Source organism: Harpia harpyja, chromosome 10 (assembly GCF_026419915.1).
Source record: "Harpia harpyja isolate bHarHar1 chromosome 10, bHarHar1 primary haplotype, whole genome shotgun sequence".
Classification (NCBI taxonomy): Eukaryota; Metazoa; Chordata; class Aves; order Accipitriformes; family Accipitridae; genus Harpia; species Harpia harpyja.
Window position 1 is genome coordinate 40,675,324 of NC_068949.1, and position 17,187 is coordinate 40,692,510.

Genomic DNA, 17,187 nt, shown 5'->3' on the forward strand with positions numbered 1-17,187 from the left:
ATGCAGCCATTTGGTATCATACTTTTTCCTCCAGGAAAGATAAATATTTCAGTTGTTGAACAGTGTGAAACTGAAAACATTCACCGGTAGCCTTAGCTAAAATTGCAGTAGGCTGCTGTGCAATTCCAGTGATGAATAATATGTGTTTGCATTTGGAAAATATACAGTAATCACTGCAAGTATAAAGCATTACAGACAAAGAGATGTATCATTTTCTCTGATTGTTACATAGGTCGTTTGAATGGTTGTTTTGTAGTTTCATAATTTGTTGCCACTTAAATAAGTTGAGGATTTTTTCTTCAGCTCAAAAACTGCTTAGCATAAAGAAGACATGTATTGTGTGCTTAGCAAAGCATCCATTAAAACTTGAGAAGCTAAAGATCCTCATGGGGTAGTTTAATTTCCAGAAAACACCCACAAAAGCAATTACATTTTTAATGAATAATTTATTTGGGGTGCTTTAGATCACATTCTTGTTCACAGTTTCTCACTTTATGCATTTCAACTTGGTAATCAGTTTGGTCCATACAGATAGGTTTTTAAAGTCACCTAGATCCCCTGTCTGGAGAGAATCAGAATCAGACGTCAGGATGGACTCTGCAGTGTCTCCAGATGCTATCATCCTCCTTATTTCTTCTGTGAACGTTTTTTGGTTTTTTTGTTTGTTTTTTTTTTCTTTTAAAGAAAATGATAGAAACAAACTGAAAGATTGAGTCTAATGTAGTTTTATGTATTCCAGTAATGGTAATGCCCAAGAGGAAGCTGTTTTTTGACATGCTTCAAGTACCGCTGTGGTATAGTTTTAAAATGCACCTTCCGATAGCAGTTCCAGATACCCCACCTACATAAAACAAGGTGAAAGGCTCTGTCTTAAGTTGGTAATTCCTAAACCACTAGGATGTAAAGGATATAAAGGTCAAAACAACACTTCCTTGTCTTCACACAGAAGTCTACAGCTATCCAGTTAGTTCTAAAAACCTATTCAATTGGGGAGGGGGTTGACTCTTCCATTTTTTTACCCTCTGCTGGTTGCTCTTTCATCAGGTCCGCAAGGCTTGGACCTGGTACTTTACAGAGTGCCATTTTTCCATTCAAGGTTTTCCATGGTGGCAAGGTTCTGCACCCTTTGATCCAACTGTAGGATGAAGGCTTAGTACATGAACTCCTTGGGCAGAAGGCATGCCAGGCTTTCATTTTTTTCTATGAAGTATTTTGCTTGTGTCATTGCTGTAAGAGTAAATAAACACACCCAGATACTTCCTCTCGCTTCTACTTCAATAGGTGCTTTTAAGAGTGTTTGTATCAATTCTGCATGTACCTGTTCTGATTATTGTGAAGCGGGAGCAGCACTTTTTGTAGGAAGGCTGTTGGAGAGCCTGTCGTGGTTTAACCCCAGCCAGCAACTAAGCACCATGCAGCTGCTCGCTCATTCCCTCCCCACCAGTGGGGTGGGGGAGAGAATCGGAAAAAAAAAAAAAAAAAGTAAAACTTGTGGGTTGAGATAAAGACAGTTTACTAGGACAGAAAAGGAAAGGAAAATAATAATAATAGAATATACAAAACAAGTGATGCACAATAAAATTGCTTACCACCCACTGACCGGTGCCCAGCAAATCCCTGAGCTGCACTGTCCCCTGGCCAACTTCCTGATTTATTTAGTGGGCACGATGTCATATGGTATGGCAGACACCTTTGTCTCGTTTGGGTCAGCTGTCCTGGCTGTGTCCCCTCCCAGCTTCTTGTGCCCCCCAGCCTCCTCGCTGGCAGGGCAGTATGAAAAGCTGAAAAGTCCTTGGCTTACTATTAACACTGCTTAGCAACAACTAGAACAGTGTTATCAATGTTATTCTCATCCTAAATCCAAAACACAGCACTATAGCAGCTACTAGGAAGAAAATTAACTTTATTCCAGCTGAAACCAGGACAGAGCCTTACTAATTTTTTGCCTACATAGCACTGTTTATATTTCTCTTTCTGTTGTGTTTTACCAAATTGGATCCTCAGTTGAAGATGGCCCATGATGATGGTGGTTTACAATTTGATCATGGTTTTGTCAGTAAGAACTTCACCAGGTGGTTGGTGTTACAAGTCCTCTTGGCTCCGAAATGGTTCTCCTCCTCTATCTTTAGATTATTTGTCTGAAAATTATGCTTTATCCAAACTCACATTCTGGTGCTAACTGGATCATACTTAGTGGTGTGATATATAGGAGGTCAGACAAAAAGAACAGCTGGTCCCTTCTGGCTGCCAACTCTGTGAACTTTTGAATAGCCCTTATTCAGCAAGTAAAACAGGCAGTGTTATCTGCAGAGAAGAACCCCAGTACACTTTATGAACTGGACCAACTTAGAGTGGTGACTTCAAGTTGATCGATCCCATGTGGAACTAGTATTTAAAAGTTTCATTCTGAGAGTGGGAACAGGGAATTCATTTTGATGAGCAGAGAGAGACAACGTGCTTGCTCTTTACTGCCCTGCTGGCTTGGATCGTATGATAGAACTTGCAGTACAGTCTCTGAATGGTTTATAGCCATGTTGCAAACGAAATCAGTTAGACACCTTTGACTGGCAGGTCTACATAACCAGTAGGTCTACATTATGAAAAAGCGAAACAGCTAGAGCAGGTATAAAAAGGAATGGAAATTGATTTAATTTTTCACAAACTAATGTTTATTCATGACTGAGAGACTATCTAGGTACCGTTAGTATTATCTGGAGAGTGCATATGCATTATTAAAGATTCTTTGTAGACAATAGTTTGAAATAAAACCATATAAATAGAGCAAACCCATAATACATGTGAATTCCAGTGATTCCTTTAAAGAAACTCAAAACATGAATAACATGCACTATGAATCTCAACTCTCTTCAGAATCTCTTCTGAAAGGTCCAAAGATTTGTAAATCCAGGATCTTTACTGATGTTTAAATAGTCCTGTTGGCCCTAAACCAATTATCTGATGCTATCACCAGATCAGGAAATGCAATTAAACAGTAAGGGGACAAATCAAATATTGCTTAATGTGTTTTCCTCTCATTTCAAGTCTTTTGTCCCCTTTAAGTTAGCTTATAGTAGCTATGCCTGTAAGACTTAAATTTTCCCTTTTCATTCCAAAATTCCCTTCATCTCTGTTAATTTCTTAAGAAACCATAGCTGCCTTATTTAAAGAGAACAGTTCAATAACAACTTTCAGAAGGCAGAGGGAGAAGAGTGAGGCAGCACAAGCCTGAGCTAAGGTACAGACCCGGGGTCTCCAGGAGCCAGGTTTCATTCGTGACTGAGCAAATCCCTGCCGCTCTCTGCACTTCACCTTGTGTCCTTTGCCTTTGTATCTTCAGTTGCTAAGCTTTGTGGGACAGTGTCCTCTCCGTGTGTTTACATAGCACTTAGAATAATGGTAACCTTGTCTCAGCTGAGACCTTTCAAAGCTGCTACAATGCAAATATTCCATTTTCTGTCTTTCAGTATGTTCATAAAACCTACCGCATTCTATCAAGCCCTGAGAGAACATGTGGCTTGTCTCAGGAGAGGTTTTCCTGTGTTCAGCAACTTTTAGCATCAGGACTTTAATTTGAGTTAGCTACACCAATTGTTAAAAATATCTCATTTCTTTATACTGTGTGTTTGATTCATTCCTTTCTTCTCTTCCAACACTTAAAGCCAGTTAAATATTTGTGTCTGGAGTTTGCATCAACATCTTTCTTGAGTTAACATTGTTTTAAACTAAATCAGACTGATTTTCTTATTTTTATTTGTGTCAATGTCTCCAAAGAGAGCTGGTTAGTATTTTATGTTGCTCTTGCCTTCTTTATATAAACACATTATTAATTTCTTATGATCTGGGAAGAAACCAACTTAGCAGAAGTATTTGTGTAGATGAGGAGCATTGCTTTGCTGATTCTTTGGAATCTGTCGTCTTACGGAGAATGATAATTTTTATTGTAATATTAGGCAGTATGTCATAAGTTAGGGCATGTGATGCGTGTATGTGTGTGTTTGCATTTTTGTTGTGATACAGTGAGGTGTTGACTCTAGCTGGTGCAGAAAAAAATGCTCAGATATATTCTAATGATTGACCAATTCTTCAGTGTAAATATCACCTACAGGCCCAGGATTCTTGAAGAGTGAATTGTTTTTCTCAATGTTATTGATTGACAACATCTTCAAAATATAGCCGTCAAGCAAAGTTGCCTACATGGAATGCACAGCAATTGAGTTGTCTTAGAATATATAATTATTTTTATAATGGATACTCCCACATCCCAGAGCATTTCGCTATTAATTTCATGTTCTTTGCTGCTGACTCTGCACACACTGGGACTATTGGGTCAAGCAGCTCTCTCTGGGTGTGCACGCTCCAGGGTAAGGGAAGTCAGTCTTACAATATTGCAATTTAAAGCTGCTCTGCAGAATATTAGTTTCATAGCCACAAGCTAGAGCATCATTATATTACTCTTCCATCTTACATTAGGTGTAAGTTCCCCTGGAGGAGTGTTTGTGAGTCTCTTTTCTTCCTGACCTTTAGTTTAGAGGAACACATCAACCATCTAAGGTAAAATCTGCCCTTGTGTCTAGTGCAAGTATAGATCCTGCTGAACTTCCATGTTCATTCATGAGCACCTCCTTCTGGAAATGTGGCAGATCCTATAAAGAACTAATTCTGTGGTTTGATGACTAATCAGCATTCTGTCTTGCCCCGCCACAGCCAGTCTAAAGAAGTGATTTATTTGTGTGTCTGAAGATGAAATGCAAATCTTCAGTAATTGCATTCAAACAGCTGTGTAGTATAAACTTATAAAACCACTCCATTGTACTGTCAGATAAAATTGACCATCCCATAGATTTATCAGCAGAACACAAAGTAATTATCACATCTAGCGTTTGGGAATATGAGGAGAAGGGCATTTGAAAAGCCCTAGCAGGAGAATAGAAAAAAGATGCATGTCTGACCCAGCACTGATGGTGATTTTACCATTAAATTGACTGATAGCAGAATCAGAACAGAATTACGTATTGTGAATGTGATTTATTAACTCTTATAGAGGTGCTTAGATATCACAAAGACAAAAAGTATAAAGGTAGTCAAGAAAAAGGATTTCAAATGCTTGGATAAATATTTATAATTTTGCTGTCTGTGGTTTATGTGCTCATGTTCTATTTTGATCTCTGCAGTCAGGAACAAAATTGAGTATGACATTTGTGGAGAAAACAGAAGATGTGTTTCACAGAGCTACCTGTTCAGCCCAGCACTAATTTTCCTACAACAACAACAGAAATGTTCAAATGGTTTTTAAAAAAAATGTAAAATGCATATTTAAAAAAAAAAAATCCAGCCAGTATTTCTCTGGAAGGTGAACAGCTGCAAGAGGGAAGAAGTTCAGTAGAGAAACTTGGTGCCCGAGTTCTGTCATCACTGCCAGTTGTGCATGTTGTATAGAAACAGGTTAATGGAACCTAAAAATCTTACTTAAATGTAATTCAATTGCAGTACAAACTGACTGAATCCTTTTCTGCTTTAAACCTTAACTTTTTAGAATAGGTCTACAATCAGGAAAGGTGTGCTGAAGTTTAAGCATGAAAAGAGCTTTTGTGACTCAAGTTAAAAATTTGCCTCAATGTTTAATTTAATGTGCAAATAAAGTCAGGGATTCTTTCCACAGCTGACGTCTCCCCCAGAGGAAAAAGTTAAATTGCTAAAGGGAAAAAAACTTCAGTTGCTGTTGGAAAGATGAATGTCTAGAGGTACCACAGTATTTGCAGACATGTCAGATTATGTGAAAGCTGAGTATCTATGAGAAGGTCAATTTGCTTTGCAGTGTTCACTTGCCTGATTGCTTGCATTGCTACATAGGTGAGACCACTGCTGTGGAGAACATACGTACATCATGGATCTTGTGGGAGACTACCTTTTCCCATTCAACCCCCAAAGACCTCTGTTTTTTTAAAGTTTGTAAGGTCAAGATTGCTTTATTAAAAAAAAAAACAAAACAAACACAAGAAAACTCTCTACCTAGGCAATTTGCTACATCCCTTTAAAATACTAAGTTATAACAGCATCATTTATGTGGTTACATAGGAATCACCCTTCAAATTATGAAACTCCCTCAATTTTTTGCAGTTGGGTCTTCTCAACTTACTTTAGCTCCTGTCATCACCCTAGAAAGAAAGTCCATGACTTCTCTGCAGTAGAAGGATCCTGCTGTCAGATCTTAAAGGGTCTTAAGGGATGGTATTATACAGTGTTAATGACAAAATACTGTAATTATGTTTTTCTTTATCAGTTGCATTTTCAGGCCTTGGCTTTACCACCTTCTACTTAGCTGGAAAGTTACACTGCTTCACGGAAAATGGCCGGGGGAAGAGCTGGCGGCTTTGTGCAGCAATTCTCCCACTCTACTGTGCCATGATGATTGCCCTGTCACGTATGTGTGATTACAAACATCACTGGCAAGGTGAGCTATGGAGATACCTTTTTTCTACTTTTTTTATTAACCTTGTATTTCTTTGATTTTTTTTTTTTTCATTAAATCACGTGAGTTAAAACATGATAGTATGCTATAGATTTTCCTTGCTCCTGGGTTGATGCTGAGGGTTTCAATGTCTGAAAATACTGCAGGGGTCCTTTATCATTCTGTGTTTTTATATACACAATGTACATCATCATGTTTATCTACATCAGTGGGTGTTTTTACATCATCATTTTTTCCAAATGTACATCAGTGACATAGCTGTCTTGGATGGATCCAGCTGTAGGCTGGATCTGGCCTGTCAGAGTAGCTCTGTCGTGAGGCCTAGTCCTTGCCTACTGCTTTTCCAGTTACCTGCTAGGTACCTGTTGGGTACATGAGTGATTGCTAATATGTGGTTTCATGTGCATTAGACTAGACTGAAGCATCTTCACGTAGCTAGTCATTGAAAAGATTGACTCAGTCATTTGTCTACGTTCTGGTCATTTGATGCACATGATGTAATACACTGTTTTTCATTCAAATCAAAGTATATTGGGCGTGAGGTGTGTTCATGGCTCCTCTTTGAGAAGTATAGAAACATTGCATACCAAACTACATAGCATAAGTTGTAACAGATTCTGCAAAGTTTGATGTTTTCTGTTCTCTTAATTTTCTTGGCCAAGGTTGTAATTGCTCCCAAGCTGTCAATTCCACACTTTCCAAAGTCAGGTCCTACTTAAGGAAGAGAAATATTTTATCTTCCTGTTACATCCTATTAAAAATGATTTTCCATAGTTTTGGGCTGCAAATATTTTGAGGTTGATTTTGTTATACTGACTAGACGTTAGTGTGATGGATTCAGTATGATACCATACATGTGGTACCAATGAATATTCATTAAACTGTAACTGCAAATAAATGCTGAATGTATTCAATATGGATAAGTAGGTCATTGAAGCAGCATGTGGTGTCTTTCTTGATTGTAAAGTACATCCACAAAGCTAAAGAAACATGCCACACAATCTTAAATCTTACCTTTGTGAAGAAATGACAGTTATTGACAGAACGGGAGATGGCTCTTAAGACTCTAACAGCAGCGTTTGTATAAATGTCTGCTCTTGATGAACATGCATCCTTAAAAGGCTACATATAGTGAACAACAGGCAGTATTCTTAAGTGAAGTGTCAACAGTCTGAAGGATGCTTAATCCTAATCTCTTTTTCTCTTACTTCTTATTGTTTCTAGTGGAAACTTTGGATCTTCGTATTATGTGAGCATTCTCATGTAAATGAGGCATTGTTATATTACAATGTAACTAGAGCAGATAGCTTTCAGGAGGTTTCTTAGTGAGGTTGAATTAACTAGCACTGACCTTCATAGCTTCAGGGCTATGCCAGAGCATCCTCTCTTCCCTCACAGTAGGCAATTCTGGAGCGCAACACCAGTCAGACCAGCTGCATCTGTCACAGGAAGACTGTTGTCTCAGAGTCCTTTAAAATTCAGGTGTGGGACATAACTGATATAGAAGGCTATGCTATTTATTAATTATACGCTTATATTACTAAGTTACAATTCTATTCATTCTATTAAATTAGAATTATATCATGCCTTACCCTCCCATACTGAGTCTTTCAGACACGGACCTGGTGGAGAGTCTGGTAGGTTGCCCACATGGCTTCCCTCCAGTGTCTGCAGGTCAACTTACTACTGTCTGTCAGCATCTACACTTTCACTGTTAAAAAATCCTACTATCTATTATTCCTTTTACCATTTCTTGACCCTCTTTTTTGCTGCCTTTGTACCTGTCTTTCTTCACTCTTGTCTCCTGCTAAGTAAACCAGCCTTGGTGTTTCTGATACTGTTATGTAGGTCATCTTGGCTTTATGAGGTATTGCTGGTACAGTACTGCTGGCCTTGCAAATTATACTCCCCTCAGGGTCCTGAGTGCTCCTTTCAATTATTTTCTTCATGCTGGTTATATATTGTTTACCTGTTTTCTAAGACTGGTAGGCTGACCCTGGCTGGATGCCTGGTGCCCACCAAAGCCGCTCTATCACTCCCCTCCTTGGCTGGACAGGGGAGAGAAAATAAAATGAAAGGCTTATGGGTCGAGATAAGGACAGGAGAGATCACTCACCAATTACCGTCACGGGCAAAACAGACCGAACTTGGTGTCGTGGTTTAACCCCAGCCAGCAACTAAACACCACGCAGCCGCTCGCTCACTCACTTCCCCTCACCCAGTGGGATGGGGCAGAAAATCGGGAGAAGAAGCAAAACCCATAGGTTGAGATAAGAACGGTTTAATAGAACAGAAAAGAAGAAACTAATAATGATAATGATAACACTAATAAAATGACAACAGTAATAATGAAAGGATTGGAATGTACAAATGATGCGCAGTGCAATTGCTCACCACCCGCCGACCGACACCCCGCCAGTCCCCCGAGCGGCGATTCCCCACCCCCACTTCCCCGTTCCTATACTGGATGGGACGTCACATGGTATGGAATACCCCGTTGGCCAGTTTGGGTCAGGTGCCCTGGCTGTGTCCTGTGCCAACTTCTTGTGCCCCTCCAGCTTTCTCGCTGGCTGGGCATGAGAAGCTGAAAAATCCTTGACTTTAGCCTAAACACTACTGAGCAACAACTGAAAACATCAGCGTTATCAACATTCTTCGCATACTGAACTCAACACATAGCACTGTACCAGCTACTAGGAAGACAGTTAACTCTATCCCAGCTGAAACCAGGACACTTGGGAAAATTATTTTAATTTTATTACCAATCAAATCAGAGTAGGATAATGAGAAATAAAACCAAATCTTAAAACACCTTTCCCCCACCCCTCCTGTCTTCCCAGGCTCAACTCACTCCCGGTTTTCTCTACCTCCTCCCCGCCAGCGGTGCAGGGGGACGGGGAATGGGGGTTGGGGTCAGTTCATCACACGTTGTCTCTGCCACTCCTTCCTCCTCAGGGGGAGGACTCCTCAAACTCTTCCCCTGCTCCACCGTGGGGTCCCTCCCATGGGAGACAGTCCTCCACGAACTTCACCAACGTGGGTCCTTCCCGTGGTCTGCAGTTCTTCACAAACTGCTCCAGCGTGGGTCCCTCCCACGGGCTGCAGTCCTTCAGGCACAGACTGCTCCAGTGTGGGTCCCCTGCGGGGTCACAAGTCCTGCCAGCAAACCTGCTCCAGCCTGGGCTCCTCTCTGCATGGGGCTGCAGGTCCTGCCAGGAGCCTGCTCCAGCGCGGGCTTCCCACAGGGTCCCAGCCTCCTTCGGGCATCCCCCTGCTCTGGCGTGGGGTCCTCCATGGGCTGCAGGTGGAGATCTGCTCCCCCGTGGACCTCCCTGGGCTGCAGGGGGACAGCCTGCCTCACTGTGGTCTTCCCCACGGGCTGCAGGGGAATCTGCTCCGGCACCTGGAGCACCTCCTCCCCTCCTTCTGCACTGACCTGGGGGTCTGCAGGGCTGGGGCTCTCGCATCTTCTCACAACTCTCTCCGGCTGCTGTTTCTGCACCCGCTGCAACTTTTTTTCCTTCTTAAATCTGTTCTCCCAGAGGGGCCACCACTGTCACTGATGGGCTCAGCCTTGGCCAGCAGCAGGTCCGACTTGGAGCCGCCTGGCATTGGCTCTGTTGGACATGGGGAAAGCTTCTGGCAGTTTCTCACAGAGGCCACCCCTGTAGCCCCCCCACTACCAAAACCTTTCTACACAAACCCAGTACAAAGACATATCATTCTGTTGATTCTTCTGCATAGTTTCAATTAAGTACAGCATATCTCTGTCCCACTGAGCACTTTCTTATCTCATACAGCAGTCAGCATACCAGAGCAAGACTCATCCATGCTTTTTCTTCCTCTGTTTTTTGTGTTCATGCAGCATCCTGTTCTCCCATAGCTGCTTAATCACCAACCGTTAGCCTTGACACGTTCTTTAGGAGTCTCCTGGTTTCCTGCAGACACCTTGTCTTGTTACAGGGCTCATTACTCTTCTTTGCTCACGGATACCCAGAGTCGGAGAGAACTTCCAGCACAAAGCTGCTGAACGTGAGACGCGTGCCTTGCGAGGCTGGCAGGCAGGACAGACGGCATTTACGAATCTCATGCTCAATGTGTGACACTTGGCTGGTTTGAACTCTGTGTTAAAGAGAGAGAGAAGAGTGTGAATGAATGTGAATGGGAATGTACAGGTTTACTCCCAAGTTTTGAATGCACGTTTACAGCGTGTACTATCTCTTGCCAAGAGTAAGAATTATTTATGTACTGAAACATGTGCTATGAGGCAGATTATTATGCTGTATTTTTTATATGATAGAAGGAAACTACACCCAAGGGGTTGTGACTGTGTCCATTACAGCTGCTCATATTTGTGTCTTTGAAGTTTAAGGAGATGGAGCTGAAAACTCAGCTCTTCCCAAGCTAAGAACAGTGCTGGCAGACATTATCCTGCAGGTGACATAAGCTTTTACCTGAAAGAACTTCATTCTCAAGGGAGAGACTAATTCACTCTGTAATGTACAGCAGAGAAGCTCAGGCCTCGTCTTTTATGCTCAGCAGAGTCAACTAATTGTGTTAAATTACTTATGGTAGCTTTGTGATAGAGTCTTAACTATGCTGTGGGGAATGAACAAGGACCATCAATACAATGTCCAAGACTTGGCATACTGTAGGTGAAAGACGGAATAGAGTATCCTTACATTGAAAAGCCACTGAGTGGGCTCAGAACGTTGATATTATGCGTACTTCATGAGCTCCCTTCAGTTTGGCTGGAGAGTGTAGTATTCAAGATCTTAGTGTTGGTATTGGTTAATATTAGGATATTTCATTATGAATCCTGAATGTATTGACTGCTTTTTAGTCCCTAGATCTCTGTATAGGCTTCTAACTCTGAAAATGTTAATTTATGCATGAAATAAGTGGAAATTTTGTCTGAAGAAAAGTAAAGATAAATACTGAGACTGAAAGAATATTCTTTTTCCTTTATGGGCAATGAAAAAAAAGGAAAAAAAAGGAAGCTGTGGCTACCATGAGCTTAAACAAAACACAGAAATGTTGTCTTCAAAAACAGGAGTCAAAATAGCTGCCTGTGTGTTTGCTCATTACTGCTAGTCAAGGTCAGTAAGCTAGAAATCTTTGGCATAAATCATGTAGTGAATTTGTATTACTATGGTGCCCAAACTGAGGCCCAGAGTTGCATGATTTGTGTGTAAATGTTTTGAAAGAAATTATCTAGGCAAGTTGTCAGCAAGTCTTGAAATACCAGGGAACTTATAGAGGACTGGCAGAAATCTGGTGTTTCTCCATAATTAAAAACAGTAATCATAGGCTTGACCCCACTGTTAAGCAAAATTAAAAAGTGTCTGGAACAGTATTCAGTCAACCACAGTTAAAGGAGGGTAATCTGAGAATTGCAACCGACACAGGTTTATAGAAAATGAATCTTGTCACAATAACTACATGTTTTACAAGTTGATTGATGCTGTAATAGTATACTATGGTGAAAATTCTTGCCCTTGGTACCTTTTGTACCATGACTGTTTGATAGGGACAGTCTGAATGGTACAAAATCAGTCAGCTTCCAGTATGGGTAGGATAAGATTCTGTCTGCTTGCAAATACTGTGTACACACAATCAATCACCTTTAAAATCTACTTAAGTCTCTATTACATTTGTTTGTGATAGATTTCTTATGTCCTGTTGCATGTAGGAAGAGAACATAGGATTAGAAGAGATCTCCTAGGTCATTCAGTCTAGTCCTCTTCCTCAACAGACAACTGTGACTTATAATCACATTTCTTAAATTTATCCATCTCAATATTAAATTTTTTAGGTTTTCTTGCCCTAGCTGTTCCTGTTAAAAGGCTCTTCAGAATCCTACTTCTCCGATGATTACAGGCCATTTATTACCCACTGAAAATTGAAGCACATGCCCTTTGTTCTAATGTCTAGACTGACGAACTAGGGCCTTTAATCTGTCTTTAAGTATTTTAGACAAAAATAATTTCTATTGATTTACCCTTCTTTGTCATTAAACTCAATGATTCACCATTTTTATTACACTGTGGTTTCTTTGTAACTGAAAGTAAAATACAGAAACACAGGTATACAGAAATGATATGGTTCTTAGTAAGTCTTGTTAAAATAAAACATGGTGTCGAGTCATATTCTAGCCAGTAGTTTTTGCCTGACTTCCATTATTGTTTGTGTTCAAATCTGAGGCTTTCAAAGTCAGTGTGTATTTTTGGTGAAATTTTGCTCTGGTTGCTTGAAAATGAAACGCAAGATCGGGCAAGTATATTAGTAAGAGGCAGGGAGAACCTGACAACAGAACAAATCCTCTCACCCTTCAGGTGCTATGCAGTTCCCATGGAAAACTTAAAATTGCCTGTGTCTGATAGCTGCAAATATCCCACACAATGGCCTTATTTTATCTTATTTTATTTCTGTAGGAGTATGGGATAGTGAAGAGCATCAAAGAAAGATATTCAAAAGACGTTAAATCATTTAACAGGCATGCTTAGTCTTTGACCTTTCAGGTGCTTTTAGGAAGAATTCACCCCGCTTAAAATTGTTCTTGACAGCTGTCTTTCTCAGGGGCCTTACAGGAGCTGCAAGTGAGAAGAATTGTTCAAGCTACAGTGGCCCACTTCCTGAAGGAAGAGAATTTTCCATCTTATATCCTACCTGCTCCCTGTCTGCATTGAAGAATGCCTTCCAGAATACAAAACAGTCAAGAGTAGACCTGGCACTTAGCTGCTGTCTTTCCTGGGGGTACTTGGGCAGAGACAAGGAGCACACTGTAGTCAGTGCAATAGTTTGAGGTGTACCTGTCAGCGGGAGAGCTCTGGATGCTGTGAGCAGCAAAGTTCAGCTGTGTTGTTCATAAATAGAAAACCTGGTGATGGTCATTGTAAAATCATGGCAAACTGGAAGAAGTGGCCTACCCACAGATGTTGTTGGTCAACAGTGAGCTGGAACATCATGAATATTTATTTAATGCCCCATGGAGGCCGTTCTGTTCCCCTTGTTCATCTCCTGAAACATAGCCAACCATCTACATTTTAGGTATTCAAAATGTTGGAGAAGTCCCCAGCAAAATACTTATTTTGTGTGTCCTACATGATTGCGGTATGCGGCTCCAAATTCTTTATGAAAATTTGAAGTTCACATTTTCTGGGTTAAACACTTCCAGGTCAACCGAATGTCTTTTATTTTACAGTTGTCACTACTAGCTGACCTTTCCATGGTAACATGCTTCTGGTTTTGTTGCTTTTCTTATCTAGATGCTTTCGTTGGAGGGATCATTGGCCTCATTTTTGCTTATATTTGCTACAGACAACACTACCCTCCTTTGGGTAATACAGCTTGTCATAAATCTTACGTCAGCCTGCTAGATCAGAACTCTGTGAAGAAAGAAGAGAGACCTACAGCAGATAATGCTACTGGCCTGCCTCTAGAGGGAATAACTGAAGGTCCTGTATGACTTTAAGAAATGTGCAGAATGAACTTTTAGCCTTCTCACATTTCCTCCAAACTGGTCTTTTAACACGGTGTTTCTTACTGTACATGTGTTTTCTTCTGTTTCTTTTCTTTTTATAAAGAGAAATTAAGTATTTTATTTTTAATGCCATAATATCATCTTTTAAAGTTAAATTTTCCATTCATATTCACTTGCTGACTTATCTGTTTTCAGTCTGCTGCAAACAGATAGACTACTTGAGGGAAGGGGAAAGAACATTAATAAAAACAATCCCATGTGAAAAATGGTTAAGAGAGTAATTTTAAGAAGATGTGGTTGAGGATATAGTAGATCTGGAAACAGATTTTCTGAAGTACTGAGTATCTCCTAGAAAGTTCTGGTTGTCTTCAGCACTCATTGATTTTGATGGGTGGTGAGTACACACAGCACTTTTCATCAGATGTTCAGCATCTGTTGTGGCCAGCCATTTCTTTATATAATTTGGTAAGTTAGGGCGTCGTCCTTATGTTTATCTTGTTGCCTTCTAACATTAAAAAAATCTCCACAAGCTGGTAGAACTTCGTATTAATTGTCAAGTTTTGACAAGGTCATTCTGAGCTACTAATGATCAAGCAGCCAAAAGTTATGAATGGCTAAGTGTTTGTAAGAGCCAAGCCTTGTGCATTAGTAGTTCCACAGGATGATTGTGACATTCAAGAAACTCCACACTGTTAAAATTATCAGCTTACAATAACATATATATTCATAGGATGGATTAGAAACTTGGTATTACATCATCAGCATTTTTTCGAGAGCTCTTGCAGTAATTACCATCAAAACAAAATGAAAGAAAAGAACACCCATGACATTCAACAAGCTGAAGTCTTTAAAAGAAATTTAAAAAAATCCTAAAACTGTGAGGATAAAGAAACACAATGTCTTCTGTGAATCTCGCTGTGCCATGTTCATTCTTGTGTAGTGACTCACTGCAGTATTGGTGATCTAAAGAAATGCAAAGATTTTCATTTGTGACTTTGGGCGCACAACCATGTATGCTTGTGGTGGTCTCCAGCCCTGTAACATATCTAGAGGAATGCTGGAGACAGTTCTCCACGAGACCCATTCCACATTTTCAGCTCATCATGTTCTTGAGCATGGTGTTTGCGAAGGTTGGCTTGGTACCTGAATTGAAACTCACCTGAATCAAACCACTGTTGGTATGGAGAAGATTACTAAGTGTATGACTTTAGTTAATTTATTATTGGTAGGATCCTGTTTTGTTATGTATGTACTATGCAGTATATGTCACATTCCTGTGAAATGATGTACCTTTGGATGGCAGAATGTCAGATTCCAGAATTTTTTTTCTTAGCTATCCTGTGAAAATGCAGGCAAATGTTCCAGACCACATCTTGGCAGTTGAACATTTCTTGGCCAGAGCTGCTGGTTAAAGCGATCAAGATAGCGTTGATCAACGACCATTATTACGGTGCTTTAGACTGGAGGAGACTGCTGCCATAATTATAATTTATGTGTTCCTCTTGGAATATGTATTGGCCTTGTAGGCATTTTGTGATTCAAACAGCTCAATGTCTTTATGTAAGGCTTGTCATTTACTTTTCTCAAAGGTAAGCTTTGTAGATTTTTTGAGAAGAGCTACTTCCTGATTGGCAATACTTGCATTTTTATAGAAAGCAAGTAAATTAGAATCCCTTTAAAAATAAATGTAATAATTGTGTACAAGAGGATGCAACCTTACTATGTATAAACTTACATGATATTTGGAAATAACTATAAATAGGAAATTACATTAAGGAACAGAATGTAATAGGCATGAACCCAGGAGAGTTCTGTAGAAATTAGGCCTGATCTACTCGTAGAACTGATACCAGTTTGACTGCATCAGTTAGAGGTAGGATTTTTTACTGAAAGTTACAGTATTCTGAGCTCTAGAATAGAGACAGTTACCCAAACATAACTGTGCTTTTGCTGGTGTATATATGCTAGTTCACAAAACTAGCATCAGCAAGGCAAAATTATTCTGGCATTGCATTTGCACTGGATTTGACAGAACGCTCCTCTAGTGTAATCGAGGTCTTATTCTAGAAATCCACATGGTTTAGTGGAGGTTTAATCTTTCTATAAAGTTTTTAAACCATCCTACAGAATTCTGTAACAGGGATATCATTTTCTATTACTTCATATGGGAGGATTAATGAAAGCCCTAGAGTAAGGGTATAATGTCTTTACATTGTATAGGGCTTAGCCATTAGCTTTTTCTTTCGGCAGGAACCCTAGTCTTCCAGGTTATATGCAAATGTTAAAAAAAAAACTTAAATCAAAATTAGAAGTTTAATACTGATGCATAGAGCATTTTGCATGTTTTTATATAGATCTGGCTTATTCTCAAAAATGAGTGGGGCCTCCTAACTGTGCTGTACACATTCCCAGTATTTTAATGGCTTTTGATACAAACAAGCTATCTTCTTTGGGACGGGGGAAGCTTGTACAGCCCTCAAATGGGTAGTGGCTGTTAAAAGATTGGAATATGAAGTGTAATGCAGCATAAATACTTACACTGCGAGAGTACTTGGTAAACTTTGCAAAGCAGTAAAGAATAACATTTTAATGGGAATAATTAAATTGAAAGTCATAAAATAGACAATGTAAAAGCTTTGATTAAAATGTAATTAAAATTATGAAAGACTTAATGAATTGAAACTTGTGGAGGGATCTGTAGGCGCTGTAATTACCAGTGCAAAGTCAGTGTAGGGAAGGCATTTTTGTGGATCAATGTATCTTAATCTCATGCTTTCTCAATGTGAAGGAAATGTAATGTTGTAACGCACCAATAAAACAACACATGAATGTGGGTTTGTACATCTGTGTTTTCTCATTTTTTTGACAAGAATAAAAGGTACCAAGTTAGTTTCATTAATAAACCACATGGAGTATTTCAAAAAACAAGCCCTAACGTGACTGCATTATTGATAAACAACAGCAGTTCCAAAAGTCATTACTGATACCACTAAAATGGAACAGCCTTCCTTCTTTAACCAAAATATGCTATCTAACTTTCATCCAGGAAAATGTACAGTATAAGTCTGCAAGGTTGAAATTTTGAAATATTTAACCAGCTAAATGGCAACAGGTCCCCTTCATTTGTCAAGTTCCATATCTCAAATAATACTAGGAGTGCCATATTTAATAACAAATGTTGTTAGACTAGAAAAGGATAACAAAATCTAATCGAACACAGCAGAAATATCCTGAA

At 39.7% G+C, this 17,187-nt stretch overlaps 1 protein-coding gene across 2 annotated transcripts in view; it reads left to right on the forward strand.

The window, feature by feature from the left end:
- The window catches only part of PLPP4 (phospholipid phosphatase 4), a 67,918-nt gene extending 51,125 nt beyond the window's left edge, over positions 1-16,793 (forward strand). For both annotated transcript variants that reach the window (XM_052799865.1, XM_052799864.1), the window contains 2 exons: positions 6,281-6,451; positions 13,738-16,793. In XM_052799865.1, the coding sequence (XP_052655825.1) occupies positions 6,281-6,451; positions 13,738-13,937 (371 nt within the window). In that variant the 3' untranslated portion in view covers positions 13,938-16,793. The remainder of the gene's footprint in view (positions 1-6,280; positions 6,452-13,737) is intronic.
- The last annotated feature ends 394 nt before the right edge of the window (positions 16,794-17,187 follow it).